Source organism: Amblyraja radiata, chromosome 18 (genome assembly GCF_010909765.2).
Source record: "Amblyraja radiata isolate CabotCenter1 chromosome 18, sAmbRad1.1.pri, whole genome shotgun sequence".
In the NCBI taxonomy this organism is placed as follows: Eukaryota; Metazoa; Chordata; class Chondrichthyes; order Rajiformes; family Rajidae; genus Amblyraja; species Amblyraja radiata.
The window spans coordinates 20,502,071-20,519,297 of record NC_045973.1 but is presented as its reverse complement, the minus strand read 5'-3'; the positions used below and the strand labels follow the sequence as shown (position 1 = coordinate 20,519,297).

General features: G+C 45.2%; 2 protein-coding genes across 3 annotated transcripts in view; both read right to left on the bottom strand.

Moving 5' to 3' along the window:
* The window catches only part of LOC116983160 (protein SSUH2 homolog), a 28,206-nt gene extending 22,061 nt beyond the window's left edge, over positions 1-6,145 (bottom strand). Inside the window, exon 1 of one of the 2 annotated variants that reach the window (XM_033036781.1) lies at positions 5,836-6,145. In XM_033036781.1, coding sequence (XP_032892672.1) covers positions 5,836-5,863 — 28 coding nt within the window. In that variant the 5' untranslated portion in view covers positions 5,864-6,145. The remainder of the gene's footprint in view (positions 1-5,835) is intronic. The other variant, XM_033036782.1, reaches the window with a different exon arrangement.
* A 1,818-nt stretch (positions 6,146-7,963) lies between these two features.
* LOC116983159 (protein SSUH2 homolog) overlaps positions 7,964-17,227 on the bottom strand; it is a 35,483-nt gene continuing 26,219 nt past the window's right edge. Inside the window, exons 7-13 of the mRNA XM_033036780.1 lie at positions 16,982-17,106; positions 16,593-16,655; positions 15,256-15,335; positions 13,199-13,291; positions 11,502-11,607; positions 8,711-8,818; positions 7,964-8,570 (exon numbers count right to left, since the gene is read on the bottom strand). Of these exons, the coding sequence (XP_032892671.1) occupies positions 8,430-8,570; positions 8,711-8,818; positions 11,502-11,607; positions 13,199-13,291; positions 15,256-15,335; positions 16,593-16,655; positions 16,982-17,106 (716 nt within the window). The 3' untranslated portion in view covers positions 7,964-8,429. The remainder of the gene's footprint in view (positions 8,571-8,710; positions 8,819-11,501; positions 11,608-13,198; positions 13,292-15,255; positions 15,336-16,592; positions 16,656-16,981; positions 17,107-17,227) is intronic.

Below are 17,227 nucleotides of genomic sequence, written 5' to 3'. Positions count from 1 at the left end.
TGCAGATATGAGGGATCTCATGGGAGGATTCAGCACCAATACATACAGTGATTGTGACGAAGATGACAGAGGAACATTTACCACAAACTCTATACTGGACTGATAATCAAGGGTCAATCAATCAAATAAAACCCTGCACGCACTGGGAATCTGAACTAAAAACAGAAAATACTGGAAACCTTAGCAGGTCAGGCAGCATCAATGGAAAGACAAGCAGTTAATATTTCACGACTGAGATTCTTCACCTGTGAAGAAACTTAACGTCTGAGAACTCTGACCTCCACAGATATTGTCTGATCTGCTGAGTGTGGCAAACATTTTCTAGTTTTATTCATGATGATCTAGGCCAGTGGACCAATGATCCGGAGATAAAAATTTAGATTGCACTGTAACAAATCCTTTAATTAAATAATCTGCAATAGATAGAAATATTAGTAATGATTACCATAAAGGTAATCATTTATGTCAAAAACAAACCTGTTCTTTGGAGATTGGATATAACCATAGCCCATGCATTCAAAAAGCAGCATCATTGCAGAAGCAGTGGAAGAACGACTACCTGACATCTAAGTAAAAGGGAATTGATGAATAATTGAGAGGCTATACTTGAGAGGCCTGGATGGAGAACCCCGAGTCTACAGTTTACATCATACCATAGCAGCTGTAGAATTTAACCCTTAATTTAAAAATAATTAGCAACAATGAGCACAAAACGACCGCAATTGTTCCCTGGTATTTAGTATTTATTATCACAGTAAAAGAAAATGGGAGTAGACGACATCCTGGCTGAAGCATTAAAGGCGTGGGAGTAGTCTCACCATTACGTAGCTTATTCCTGTACAGATACAGCACTGGCATTCCATGCGACAATGTGGAGAATATTGCAGGCATGTCCTGTTTACAACAAGCAGAAACAACCCAATCTGGCTAATTACACATCGGCCTACTCTCAATGATCAGCACAGTGAGAGAAGATGCATCAAGTCTCACTTCCTCCCCATAATCACTCAGCTCCACACCTCATCACAACCATGGATAAAACAGTTGATTCTAGAGGGGAGGTGAGAGTCACGGCTCTTAAAATCAAGGCAGCATTTGGACAGCAGGACCGGTAGTAAATCTAAAGTTGATGGACAGAGAGAGGAAAAGACTCTAGTAAAGGAGACAAAGCCTGCATAAAGACTTTCAGTGCTTCTTACAAACATTTTAAACGATTAAAGTTTTTAAATTTTTTTTTTTAAATGATTGATGAAAATCGTCCCCTTAAACTTGCACTGGTATTTTTCCCCACGATCAATATAATCTCTTTCCATCATCTATAGAGTTCGTAAAGCAAGTCCGAACTTGATTAGTTCTGACATTTCACATGGAAAACAATGATAAATCGGTACTTTGCAAGTGGGAAGTTTACCAGTCCCACAACAGGAACTATAACCACCAAACAATAGTAGAATATTGTAGTAATTCAGAACTAGCCATTAAAAGGGAAAGGGAAAAGATTTAAAGCATTGTGCCTCAAAAATGACAAAATTAAAATGGAAAATTTAGAACGACGACATTGGTAAGCTCAGATCTGTTACTGCTCTTGGTCCTCTGGTCTGAATTCTCACAGGTACACACTACCTGTTACTTTATTAAGCATGTCCACTCAGTCCAGGCTAATTGCGAGAGTGGGTCAGGGTGGGTTGGCAGCTGCTCAGCGGTAAGATGTGCGGGCTGGAGCTTCACCCTGACAGGCCCGATGGGTGTAGCCATTTCCGGGGATTGGTAGCACCAGCTCCATGTACAGTTGGAGTGTCCGGTCTCTCTCTTCACCTGTGGAGGAAGGAACTGCAGATGCTGGTTTACACCGAAGATAGACACAAGATGCTGGAGTCACTCAGCAGGTCAGGCAGCATCTCTGGATAGAAGGAATGGGTGACGTTTCGGGTCGAGACCCTTCTTCAGTCCCAAAACACCACCCATTCTTTCTATCCAGAGAGGCTGCCTGACCCGCTGAGTTACTCCCGTGTTTTGTGGCTCTCACTCATCACCTCCTGTTAGTGTAAACTGCCATCCCTCCTTGACTGGGTCTCTCATAGTGTAAAGAGCTTGGACGGGGTGAGAGGTATTAAATGTGTCCATAAAATCTTCTTTAAATCGATAAACAGCGACCCCTACTCGAGAGGGCGCAACACTGGACCTATTTTTAGAGAATGAGGTTGGACAAGTGACTGAAGTGTCAGAGGGGGAGCACTTTTGGACCAGTGACCATAATTCTATTAGTTTAAAGTAGATATGGAGAGGACCTAAATTTGGGCAGGGTGTTTTTGTAGACATTAGGCAGGAACTTGCAGAGAGGTTAATTGTTGGCAGGAAGGGATGGCTGGCATGTGGCAGGCTTCGAAAAGTAAGTTTGCAAAAGTACATGGCCAGCCTATTCCTATTAAGGTGAAGAGCAAGGCTGGCAAGTTTAGGGAACCCTTGTTGACAAGATGTTGAGGATCTGGACAGGAAAAAAGAAAAGCACACACAGACAACCCCTCTACATGGTGATTTATTGTCAGATTTTCACCATTTCCCAACACAGAGGTGCTGTGGGTAATGCGTCAATATATAATGACTGAGCACTGATCCCATTAGCACCCCAGGTAACGTACACGGGTACTCGAATACATTATTTCTGTATCTTCTCTAGTCCTCAGCAGGTATTCATCCATCTATCTCATTTTGGTTTAAAATAAACCAATCGCCTTAATATTGCCGTTGCTTTGTTTTTCAGTTTTGTGTTTAAGGTTTGTTTACTTTCAGCTTGTGATCCAAGTTAACTAGCATACCAAGCTGCAGGGAAACACAAGCTGCTGCTTCAGGCTCGGGGCCTGGTAGTGATTATTGCTGTTTTGCACTGAAGCTGAACAATGATTGGAGATGGTTGAGCTCCTTATTGACGTGAGCCAGATGGTCAGCATTAACTCGAAACACATGTGAGAGTCTGGCTGAGGAGAATTCAAACATTCTGCAAGGCACAAATGCACAATTGGATGTTTTTTTTAAACTTCTAGATTGATACTAGAAGAGATTTAAGAGAACACTCCCTTTTCAGTTTCCATGATCAATAATTCTTTACAAGTAGATCTCCCCATCACTGCCTTTTACAGGAGTTCCAATGATGATGCTTTCTTACAGATTCACCGTATCGCTACATCTCCATGGAATGTGGAACAATCAATTCCCCTTTCCAGAGAACTAGTTTAGTTTAGTTCTGTTTATTATTGTCACATGTACCAAGGTGTGGTGAAAAGCTTTTGTTTGCATGCTATCCAGTTAGAGAAAAGACTATACAGGATTACAATCAAGTCGTCCACAATGCACAGATGAAAGTTCAAGTTCAAGTTTACATTTATTGTCACTGTACCAATTGGGCACAGTGAGATTTGGGTTGCCATACAGCCATACAAATAACAAGAAGACAACACACGATAGGATTTAACATGAACAGCGGAATCAATGTTCCCCACTGTGAGGGAAGGCAATAAAAGTTCAGTCATCTTCCTCTATGTTCACCCGTTTAGTGTAAGATAAAGTCTGATTAAAGGTAGTTCAAAGGTCTCCAATGAGGTAGATGGGAGGTCAGGACAGCATTCTAGCTGATGCGAGGCCGTTGCCTGATAACTGCTGGGAAGAACAGAGGAGAGGAGAGGAGAAGAAGAGGGAGTGACCGGCATGAGACTGGTCCTTGATCATGCTGGTGGACTTGCCTATGCAGCTTGAAGTGTTGATGAATTCAATAGAAGGCAGGTTGGATTACGTGAGGGTCTGGGCTATGTCTGCAATTTCTTGCGGTCTCTGATGGAGCTGTTCCTAAACCAGGCTGTGATGCATCCTGATAATATGCTTTCTACGACTCATCTATAGGAGTTGATGAGGGTTGTTGGGGACATGCTGACATCCTAAGCCTTCTAAGGGAGTAGAGACTTTGGTTTGCTTTCATGGCCAAAGCTCGCTGTGGCTGGTCCAGGACAAATTGCTGGTGATATTTATTCCTAAGAACTTAAAGCTTTCGACCATATCTCTACATCGGCACCATCAATGTATGCCCTGCTTCGCTTCCTGAAGTCAATCACAATCTCCTTTGTCTTGTTGACATTAAGGGAGAGGATGCTGTCTTTGCAGTTACAACCTTCTCAATCTCTTTCCTGTACTGGTCTCGACATTATTTGATATCCAACTTCTACAGGTGCACAGTAGAGAGCATGCTGACCGGTTGCATCGTGGCTTGGTTCGGCAATTTGAGCGCCCTGGAGAGGAAAAGACTACAAAAAGTAGTAAACACTGCCCAGTCCATCATCAGCTCTGACTTTCCTTCCATCGAGGGATTTATCGCAGTCGCTGCCTCAAAAAGGCTGGCAGTATCATCAAAGACCCACACCATCCTGGCCACACACTCATCTCCCTGCTACCTTCAGGTAGAAGGTACAGGAGCCTGAAGACTGCAACAACCAGGTTCAGGAATAGCTACTTCCCCACAGCCATCAGGCTATTAAACTTGGCTCGGACAAAACTCTGATTATTAATAACCATTATCTGTTATTTGCACTTTATCAGTTTATTTATTCATGTGTGTATATATTTATATTATGGTATATGGACACACTTATCTGTTTTGTAGTAAATGCCCACTATGTCCTGTGTGCTGAAGCAAAGCAAGAATTTCATTGTCCTATACAGGGACACATGACAAAAAATTCACTTGAACTTGAACTATGATCTGGACCGTGCAGTCTGTGAACTTGTAGATTGCGTTGGATTGTTATTTGGCTGCAGTCATGAGTATACAAGGAGTGTAGAAGCGGGCTGAGACCACATCATTGTGGCGCACCAGTGTTGAGAATGATTGCAGAAGACGATTTATCACCTATTCTCACTGATTTTGGTCTGTGGGTCAGAAAATTAAGGGTGCAAATGGGAGTGCTGACTCCAGGTTCCATGAATACAGCAACCAATTACCCCAAGGTAGAGAAACTCAGCGGGTGCAGCAGCATCTATGGAGTGAAGGAAAACCCTTCTTCAGACTGTCTACCTTCGATTTTCCAGCATCTGCAGTTCCTTCTTAACCAATTAACCCAACGCCTTCGGGATGTGGGAGGAAACTGGAGCGCCCGGGGAAACACACACACACACAGTTACAGGGAGAAGGTGCAAACTCCACACAGACATCACCCCGATATCAGCATCGAACTTCGGAGAGGCAGTGAGGCTAAACTAACCAGCTACCGTGTCTTCACTGGAATAGCCCCCCCCCCCCCCCTCACCCACCTTTGAAGGTTGTGAAGATTTGTATTTTGGTGACATTTCGGGTCGAGACCCTTCTTCAGACTCAGCGGGAGAGGGAGACACAGAAATAAGGGAAGTTTAAGCAAGGAACTGCAGATGCTGGTTTAAATCGAAGATAGACGCAAAATGCTGGAGTAACTCAGCGCAACAGGCATCATCGATGCTGCCTGAACCTCTGAGTTACTCCGGCATTATGTGTGTATAAGGGAAGTTTATGTTTCATTTAGTTCATAGCCACGATATTCCCGTTGTATTCATACCCTAGGGGCAGGGCAGGGCAGATACCCTGACCCGCTCGTCCCCGGGCTGGTACCGCAGCCCTCTGCCAATTGATCGGTCTAAAGAAGGGTCTCGACCCGAAGCACCGCTGCCTCCCTCTTCCAGCCCCCCATCCCGCTGTGCCTTGTCCCTACGGCGCTGCCATTACTTCCCCACCCGCCTGCTCCTCCCGAACAGTCCCAATCATCCCACACGCTTCCCGACCCAAATTGCACATTTATCAAGGCGCCACCCCAAACTTACAGTACGGTTGTGTTTGCTGTGGCTCCATTGTTTACAGCTCAGAACGTCAACTCCTCGCAACCAGCCGTCCAGCCCCGCATACATGACCAACGCCTCTCCCGCTTCCTGTTCCGCGCAACACAGAGTGATGGTCGCGCCGGGATCGACTCCCCGTTAGAAACAACATTGGCCAGGTGCTCGCCGCAGTGCACACGAACGCATCGCGGAGCCCCCGTTACATAGACAGGCAAATATAAAGGTGAGGGGTGCCAGGTTCCGAGTCTCCAACCCATCCCTCTCTCCCCAACTCCATTCACATTCCCCTCTATCCCGCGTCCTCTCTAGGCAGATTGGGGGCTACGGGTAGGGAACGGGTGCGTTGGGGGAGCAGCACTTGGTCTAGTAGAACATAAAAGTGAGTTTGTGTCAAGTTTGAATTTTGAAATAATCAATAGAAAAGAATCGATGCACGATTTATCTGTACACATGACGTCTGCATAGGATTGACTCCCACAAAAGAATCGAAGTGTGCACATGCACAAGATAACTGACTGATCATCTATTGTATTCATAAGTAAGCCTACAAGTTAAGCCTATAAGCTGATTATTATTGTTTTTTTGTTTGAGTTGTGTGAGTTGGGCTGAAGGGCTTGTTCTGGTGTTGTATGATGCTTTGACGCTATGGGGGAAGTTACATTAGAATGCTGATTAAGCTGCAGAAACCAGAGATGTGAAAAACATGGTAGCGATGATTATGATTCCAGAAACAGTCAGAAACAATATCAGAAAACTATTTTAATAAAATTGATCCCTCTCACCAATTATCAGATACATAAATCAGGGTAAATTGAAACGAAAGTGATAATTCTTTAAAAAGATGCACCTCAATAAACGTTTGTTTAAAAACAATGTCTCATATAAGAAAATATAAAGTCAATCTGACCCATTCATGGCGTCTCTCCACAACTTTACAATTACAAAAGAACCCCTACAATTATAATAATGTGTCCGAGATAACATGGAGTAAATAAAATCCTGTTTATAAGCTCAAAGGATTTATACCAATTACATTATTACTGATGATCTTTTGGGGATATTGGTATCAAAAGGCTACTTTAAAGAGTTGACCAGTCAATCTGCTTCTCAGTACATTGATTTCCAATCCTACCATTGCCCCCTGTAGGGCCGTTAAAAGTCTTCACCCCCAGTCAATTTGAACAGTACAGGAGGATTGAAAATCAATGTACTGAGAAGCACATTTACTGGTCAACTCTTTAAAGTGGTCTTTTGATACCAATATCCCCAAAAAACCATCAGTAATGTTAGTGGTATAAATCCTTTGAACAGTACAGGTTGAACATGGTTGAATAATATAGTGGCCATACTTATTTTACAAAGTTGTAAATTCCATCACAACAAAAATCAACTGATGAGCCACAGTTAACAATCACTAAAGGCCAGGGCCTATTCTCAGTGCGGGTCCATTCATTTCGGGACCAGCTCTGTGCCCAGTTATTACTGCAGGCTGTCCCTTGCCAATCTCCAGACAGGACTAGCTGAGTAGCCTCTAAAATGGCATTTGAACTGTTTCAGAACTGGAGGAGCAGAATGATCACCCATTCCTCTCCACCAAATACCTTTGGTTTATCTCGGAACTATGACAATTTCCGCATTGGTTTATATCTCAAATTTTTGATCAGTGTTAGAAAAGATATCAGCACTTAGTTTCTCGGCAGCCCCACTGGTGTTTAAAAACGTGTGCAAGATTCAAAGGTTGGATCATTTTCTAAACGTATTAAAAAGCAGGTATCGTGGTTTTTTTTTTTTTTTGTTAAAACGTTGTTAGTTGCAGGTGTTCAGGCAAAGCTGAACATACAGAATTATCCAAAATTACTTGGGTGAAAAAATATGTAAAAAATATAAATGTGAAATATAGTGAGTGGGCACGCACAGCGCATGATTTACTGGGGTCGGGGAATAAAAAATTGGAGAACATAGGTTTAAGTCGAGAGGAGAAAGATTTAATAGGAACCTAAGAGGCAACTATTTCAGAGATGCAGTGGGTATGTGGAACGAGCTGCCAGAGGAACTGGTTGAGGAGGATACTGTAACAACATTTAAAATATATTTGGCCAGGTATCTGGATTGAAAGATTTAGAGGGATATGAATGCAGGCAAATAGGAATCACCGAGTGGCCTCTTAAATGGCGTAGACAGTTGGGCCAAAGGGCCTGTTTCTCGGGTTGTCTGCTGGTGTCTCTCTTTCAATCTCTTTGTTCATGTGTGTTTCTCAGCCTCTCCCTCTGCCCATGTCAGTCTCTCCCTCTGCCATATCTCAGTCACTCCCTATCCCTTTACCCTAACCTCATTGTGGTGTCCAATCCATCAGTGGCTGATCAAGGATTGAACCAGGACTAATCCTAATCTAGAACTCAATCGAGTGGGTAATCAATGTGATAATGTTGGCATTTTCTTATCCTTTGATAAGGGACAGCTGATCCAATTTTAGTGGCGTTAACTCAACAGGAAAGTGCAGAGTTTGATAAGGGCTTTTGGATCTTTGGGCTACGGGTGCATCATGGAGCTTGGGTGAGCAGAGTTGATGGAATGACAGCTTATAGAATGGTGCAGCAACACTTGGCGGGGTAGTCCGGAGCATGCACTTTGTTGTCAATGCCGCATGTGAAGTAATGGTATTCGTTTCCTTTCCACTCATAGTATACCTGAGTGACGGGAATGAACTCAATTGTTTGACGCTGCCAGAAAAGAAAGAAAATTCAATTTAGTCAAACTTTAAAGGCAATACCATCAAATACCATGTTCAGATCTGTAAACAAATGTGCCCGTCGAACATGCGAAGAGTTACTGCAGGTTCCAGTCCTGACCAGACACTCACCTGCTGGATGATGAGAGAAGTTCTTGTCAGCTGCTGTCGGTGCTCCTGGATGATCTTCTGGGAGGCCTGACTGATCTGAATTTCTGGAAACGCCAAGATAGGACTGACCTATGGCACAATCACAATGCATTAAAAACCATGTCAGTGCAGAATGTGAAACATAATTCAAAATCAGAATGTGTAGTCTACCACGGACACATTCACTACCCAATTGTGAACTCAACTCCCTCAAGATTTGACCCAATTTTACAATGATCAAATTCACTTTGATGATCTATCAGTTTTGCTTTGAAACCAAGTCCCCCTTAAGAAAAAAGAGATATGCAATGTCAAAAGGTAAGGAAAAATGTATCTGTCTCCCCCCCTCGCGATTTTAGACTTTAGATATACAGCGCAGACACAGTCCCTTCGGCCCACCGAGTCAGCACCGACCAGCAATCACCCCGTACACTACTAGCACTATCCTATACACTAGGGATTATTTACAATTTTACCGAAGCCAATTAACCTACAAACCTGTATGTCTTTCGAGTGTGCGAGGAAAACCGAATACCTGGAGAAAACCCACACAGACACAGAGAGAAGGTACAAACTTTGTACAGACAGCACCCATAGTCAGAATTGAACCTGGGTTTCTGGCGCTGTAAGGCAGCAACTCGACTGTTGTACCACTGTGCCGCCCACTGTGATCCACAGATTATTTTTTACGTTTTCTTTTTACACACAATGGGTTGTAGATATGTGGAATGAGCTGCCGGAGAAAGTAGCTGAGGCAGGTACTATCACAATGTTTAATCTGTCGTCCCAATCACAATTGGGACGACAGATGGCACAATGGGCTAAGTGTTCGACTGGCAACCGGAAGGTAGCCGGTTCGAATCCCGCTTGGAGTACATACTGTCGTTGTGTCCTTGGGCAAGATACTTCACCCACCTTTGCCTGTGTGTGAATGTGTGTGAGTGATTGGTGGTGGTCGGAGGGGCCGTAGGCGCAGATTGGCAGCCACGCTTCCGTCAGTCTGCCCCAGGGCAGCTGTGGCTACAGAAGTAGCTTACCACCACCGAGTGTGACTGAGGAGTGAATGAATAATGCGATGTAAAGCGCCTTGAGTATTAGAAAGGCGCTATATAAATCCCATCCATTATTATTATTATTAAATAGGCTGCACAAGCGAAATATGAGGTGCTGTTTCTCCAATCTGTCAGAGTGAGGCTAAACTCAAATTGGAGGAACAGCACCTCATATTTCGCTGTTCCAAAAGGTCTCTCCATTGATCTGCCCCCCACCATGGCCTTCAGTCGCAGGCCCACTAACTGATGCATTGTTACGCATGGATCACCCAATCCTTGTTTCAAAGTAGAGTTTTAAAGAAGACTAGACCAAGTGGGACCCATTGGATCCCGTCCCCTCAACGCGCGGTTGCGGGGGGAGGGGGCGGCCTGCGGCTTCACACACACACACCAACCATCCCCCATTGATATTATATTAATATTATTCATTCACTCCTTTTACCCCATCCCCTGCCCTATCCACTCAAGCATAGCCCCCAACTCGCAGACGCGGCTAGAGATGGAGGGGGATAGAGAGAGAAGGGCACAGAGGGGGACACAGAGGTACAGAGGGGGACACATAGGCACAGAGGGGGGCACAGAGGCACAGAGGGGGACACAGAGGCACAGAGGGGGGCACAGAGGCACAGAGGGGGACACAGAGGCACAGAGAGGGACACATAGGCACAGAGGGGGGCACATAGGCACAGAGGGGGACACAGAGGCACAGAGGGGGACACAGAGGCACAGAGAGGGACACATAGGCACAGAGGGGGACACAGAGGTACAGAGGGGGACACATAGGCACAGAGGGGGACACAGAGGCACAGAGGGGGACACAGAGGCACAGAGAGGGACACAGAGGCACAGAGGGGGGCACATAGGCACAGAGGGGGACACAGAGGCACAGAGGGGGACACAGAGGCACAGAGAGGGACACATAGGCACAGAGAGGGACACATAGGCACAGAGAGGGACACAGAGGCACAGAGGGGGACACATAGGCACAGAGGGGGACACAGAGGCACAGAGGGGGCACATAGGCACAGAGAGGGACACAGAGGCACAGAGGGGGACACAGAGGCACAGAGAGGGACACATAGGCACAGAGGGGGACACAGAGGCACAGAGGGGGACACAGAGGCACAGAGAGGGACACATAGGCACAGAGAGGGACACAGAGGCACAGAGAGGGACACATAGGCACAGAGAGGGACACATAGGCACAGAGAGGGACACAGAGGCACAGAGAGGGGCACATAGGCACAGAGAGGGACACAGAGGCACAGAGAGGGACACATAGGCACAGAGAGGGACACAGAGGCACAGAGAGGGACACATAGGCACAGAGAGGGACACATAGGCACAGAGGGGGACACAGAGGTACAGAGGGGGACACAGAGAGGGAGGGGGAGGGGGAGAGGGAAGGAGGCAGGGAAGGTTTGGGTGAGAGGGGGGCGAGAGGGAGCGTGAGGGGGGCAGAGAGAGAGCGGGGAGGGGGGGAAAGTGGGACGAGGGGAGGGTTTGAGGGGCGAGGGGGGCGTTGTCAGAGGTGCGGGCTGATTCCCGAATGCAATAATCCCTCGCTCCTGGCTGCAAAACACACCCGTCCCTTACCCGTTGCGGGGGGGGGGGGGGGGGTCATTTTTTCGAGCAGTATGATTATGATTATACACACACACACACACACACACACAGAGCCAAGATCAGAGTTTTATAGGTATAGAGATTCTCTTTCTTACCATGGGCTGTTCATCGGTAAAGATGTTCTGCCCAGCCATTTTCGTATACAGTTCTAAAGAAAGTCCGATATGTCGGTCAGCAACGTATTCATTAACGTTATTTTTCCTGATCAAGGAAGAGAGAAAAAAATCAAATCACAAATTCTTTTGATGCACAATTGGGTAAGCTCCATTTTTACAAATCGATTTGAAATGAAGCTCACTACACACGGAGTGCTTAATGCCCCAGTAATAAATCCTATCCTTAAACGAGCCTGCATTACAATAGAGTTCTATTCCTGTATATCATCAAGCCATGACGGGATGCTAAACTCATATCAAGGTTCAATGTTTGTGTACAAAAGGCAAACTGCTGAAGAAATGTAGCGAGTTTTTTTGTTTTAAGTTGTCACAACTTTTTTTTCCTTCCCAGAAGGAATGGCCGAGAAGTATGAGCATATTCTGCAAACCGAATCACAGGAGCCAGAACATAAAGTGTAGGCTCCATTGTATTGTAGAATAAAAAATGTTTAGAAAGGTGAAAGTTTTTCAAGTGCATATAGAACGTGGAACTATACAGCACAAGAACAGACCCTTCAGCCCACAATGTTTGTTCCAAACACGATGCCACGAACATCCCTTATCTACCTGCACACAAACTATATCCCTCCATTCCCTGTGTATCCATATGCTTATCTAAACGATTCTTAAATGCCACTATTGATCTGCCTCAACCACCACGCCCCACACATCTTCTTTAAACTTTGCCCCTCTCTCCTTAAAGCTATGCCTCTAGTATTTGATTTTTCTACGCTGGGAAAAAGGTTCTGACTGTCTATCCTATCTATGCCTCTCAGAGTTTATATACTTTTATCAGCTCTCCCAGCAACCTCTGGCCTCATTCCATCCTCATTCCCATCAACTCCCCCGAGATTCTACCACTCACCAACACAGTATATGATACAAGTTGCCCGAGGAGGTAGTTGTGCCAAGCACTATAACGGCATTCAAAAGACATTTGGACATGGATAGGAGAGGTTTAGAGGGATATGGGCCAAATAGGACTAGCTTAGATCGGGGCATCTTGGTTGGCATGGATGAGTTGGGGCAAAGGGCCTGTTTTCATGCTGCATTACTCTATGAAAGTTCGAGAGGTAAGCTACAGTGGCTAATTAACCAGCCAACCCGTACGTCTATGGGATGTGGGGGAGGGGGGGTGGGGGGGGGGAAGAGACTGAAACACTTGCTATTACACGGAGAACATGCAAACTCCACACAGACAGCATTAGAAATCAGGATTGCACCTGGGACTCTGCAGCCAAGGGGCAGTGGCTGTACTCGCTGTGGTACTCTTCCATTTGATCTCTTGAGTTTCTATGGCAACCATTGCCCAGCCCCACTCTACACGATGATTTCACCAGACATATACCACCAACAAAATCCTCTCTCCATACCTCCCATCTTTCACATTCCCTTTTTCTCCACAATCCTCTCCCCATCTCCTCGATTACCTAAATTCTCACCATGATTATCACTGCCATGGTGGGAAAATATATTGAACAATTGTGCATACATGGACAATTCTGTCACAAATCATGGTCTGGGCACTGTGTATGGAGAGATACAGCATCCACATGGCAGAAACAGCAGTAAGTGTCCCAGCCTCCCATCCAATATTACCATCTAACTGCGCAGTACATTATGAAGGCTGAGCTTACCACTTGACTGTTAGCTGGATGTGCATCATGAGCTGTCCGCTTTGTTCACATGTCTCACAGGGGTTTGTACCACATCCGGAACACGAAGTACAGCTGAGGACCAACAAGAGCCAGCATCAAAACGGAGACAAAAGAGACTGAAGATGCTGGAATCCTGGGTGAATAGTAATCTGCTGCGAGAACTCAGGAAGTCAGGCAGCATCTGTGGAGTGAAATGGATAGATCACATTTTGGGTTTGGACCCTTCTTTGGACTGATGGAAAGGTGAGATAGCTGGGTGAGGGAGATAATAATAATAATAATAATAATGTCTTTATTTATATAGCACATTTTTAGTCAACTTGCATTGACCCCAAAGTGCTTCACACAATTACTTCCATACAGACAGGCAAAGGTGGGTGAAGTGTCTTGCCCAAGGACACACACAGGCAAAGGTGGGTGAAGTGTCTTGCCCAAGGACACAACGACAGTATGCACTCCAAGCGGGATTCGAACCGAGATGACAGGAAGGGATGGGAAAAGAACTATTGTGGTAGTTGGAACTAGGCGAGGAGAGGTTCATTGGCAGATGAATCAGGTGGGGGAGGGATTGGTGAAGATTATAACCAAGGCAGGAGATGACAAACGAAGGAGATAAGAGATCTCCCCTCTACTCCAGTGTGATGGAGGGTCACAACCCAAAAGTGTTACCTTCCATTTCCTTCCACAGATTCTGCCTGAATTACTGTTCTTCCAGCAGTTTCCTTTTTAGTCAAGAAGCCAGGATCAATTAAACTGCATCCATCAATAACACCTGCTCATTTCCCAGTGAATGCTGTGTAAATACATTAAGGCAGGACCAACATAGTCACCAACATTCACCAACACAGGTCACACCGTGATTAAAAGAATGTTAATGAAGGTGATTCAGCTTCACAGCCTTAAACTTTAACTGAAGTGAAAGTAAATTGGACCCCATTCTCAAAAGGAAAAAGAAATATCCCACAACTGTCTATTAAAAAATGCTCTCATTGAAGAGCTGGGAAAACGGGTTCATGGCACATCCATCAGGCCTATAACTCCAACTTGTTATGCATTGCCCAGAACTATAACCACAATGGAGTAGGTAATGTAACAATAATTAATATCGCCAGCGTCCTACTTGCGTGCATGGGCTGACGTTAACTCTTCAGGTCAGGTCACAACTCATTTCCAAATACAATCACCACCATTGAGAGTTTTCTGTTTCTGAGTGTGAAAGACCCTTTGAGTACAAGTAACCCACTTCGCTGCTCGAGGGCACTGCATTAAAGACATCCCAGCATTCACCACTGATATGTGATGAATTAGTTACTTGAACATGAATGTACTAATGGTGAGCTATAGGGACTGAGCTACAAGGAGAGGTTGAGTAGGCTAGGACTCTATTCCTTGGAGTGCAAGAGGTTGAGGGGTGATCTTACAGAGGTGAACAAAATTATGAGTGGAATAGATCGGGTAGACGCCCAGAGTAGGGAAGTTGAGAACTAGAGGCCATGTGATTACGGTGAGGGGGATAGATTTAATAGGAACCCGAGGGGTAACCTTTTCCACACAAAGAGTGGTGGAACGAGCTGCCGGAGGAGATAGTTGAGGCAGATACTACTACAATGGAAACATTTAGTGAATGGATGGAACAGGTTTAGAGGGATAAGGGCCAAATGCAGGCAGATGGGACTGGTGTAAATGGGATATGTTGGTTGGTGTGTTCAAGTTGGGCTGAAGGTTCTGTTTCCACGCTGTACGACTATTAAACTACTGGAGATAGGGTAGGAGGTGGTGGCGTAGGGAAATAACATGGTTCCTGGTCTCGGCATTCTTTTAATGTTGCTCGCACTGCTTCCCCACACACCAAATTCAATTATCTCAAATACCCCACACTGAGGCAGATTATACTGTGTTTTATGGATATGATTCCGATGATGGGTCTTCAAATCTGTTTCTCTTTCCTCAGAAGCTTCCTTGACTTGCCAAGTGTTTCCATCATTTACTGTTTCGATCTCCTTGATTCAGCGCCGCATCTGATCAAATATGCTTACCCTCTAAGCCCAGTACCGTGGCAGGGATTGCATCTGTCATCAAGTCTGTATCCACGACCGCTGCACATATGGCATCTCACCTGCATTCACAAAACAGTGTCAGTCTCAAATGCAGCAATTTACTGAACAAGAGACGGTTGCCCATCACAGGTCCCCTACAGATGGTAAGGTATATTACTGGTATGTCGACAAGCAAGCAACAGAAGCACCATAGGTTATCCTTTTATAGACCAAACCTTCCATTTCTCTAACTTTCAATCTCTTCCCCACGAGGTCATACAGGTTAGAGCATCTCCTGTTTTTTCCCCCCCGCAGGTCTGTTTTGAGTCCATTCAAAATATGGAAGTGGAATAAGGGGAGCAACTTCTCAGAGGCTTTTCCTGGCCTAATGAAATAACTTTGACAAGAGTCTGTACTATTTTTAATGCCATTGAAGTGGTGGAGCAAGAGGAGGCCCAACAGGAGATGTCCACCATAGACAGTGCATCCAACAGTTACATCAAGGGTAGAGGAGTCAGTAAGGTGTGTGCACATCCATCCACACACAAGCATGGCGTACAATCATGCCTCTTCAGTTTTGGGACTAGAATTTTGGAAACTTTGTACTGCAATACAGTCGCCAATAATGTCAACTTTGGTTCCATTCCTACTTCCAATACCCCTCAGCTCCAGACACCAAATTCCAAGATGTTCTGGGACGAAGGTGGTGAAAGGGGGGGTGAGAAAGGCAAGAGAGGGGATTAAGCAGGTTATCATTTTGCCTCCATGCTTTGCCCCTAATGTTTCTATGATTTGATAATCTGAAAAACCCCTTCATGGAACAGAGACATACAAATACAAGCTCAGGAAGTCTTATTCAAACACAGTGCACGGACAAATGAGAGTATGGGTGGCAGGTATGGTTTTAACGCTTAGGAATCTAGGACCCATGCTTCCACTGAGTGAAGCCACAACTTAAAGTCTTGTCAAATTTAAAGTCACCTGGCATGGATACAGGCCCTTCGTGCTGGCTACTAAGCAATCAGCTATACCAATCCCATTTCATTCATTTCAACTAGCGCCCTTGCCCACCACTCCCCGTCACCCACCCTCTGATTCCACTACCCACCGACACAAACGGGGCAATTTACAGTGGCCAATTCTCCCAGGCTACCAAGTCTTTGGGATGGGGGTGGATACTGGAGCACTCGGAGGAATCCCACTCACAGGATAAATGTTCAAACGCCACCGTCAGCATTGGAGGCAGGGATTGAACCCAGGTCGCTGGAGCTGTAAGGTGGAAACTCTATTAACCCAATGGGGGATGTATAATTGAGAAGCTGGTGTTTATTGCTCACCCGTCCAGTTGCAGTGCATTTGGTACATGCCCTTCTACCCATCGCCATGCATGCGTGACATCCCTGAGAAAAGAGAAACATGATTACTCTTCACTCTATCCCACATCTCTCAAAGTCAGGAGGCTCTCGGTATTTTGATTTATGGAAGAGATTGGATTTATGGTTAGATTTCAACTTCAACAATAGCCCTCTGTTTCAAGCAGGCATTCCCAATGATATATTTGATAAGGGCACCAAAATTATCGTCATGGTGGTCTAACACATCAACTCCAAACATGTTACAATCTTCATTTTTGGGGAAATTGGAACGTTCCATGGCAAAATGAGGGAGTTGTGAAGTTGGTGACCGAGTATATGTTTTTCCAGCATGTAGTTTAGAGGAAACATACCTTAATGGATGAAGTGTGTGGCACTGGGACCTTCCTGATGTCGTTCTGAAACATTTGTGGTATTTCCACTATAATATTCCAGGGAAGGGGGGCAGCCCCATAAGTGCAGCTGTCCACAAACTGACCTAGAACAGCAAGAGACAGTTGACAGGCTCTAAACGACTTAAACAAACTGCTGGCAAAAAAAACATTCACCTGTATTCACCTATCACTTACTTGCCTTATGTGTAGAAACTGCAGATGCTG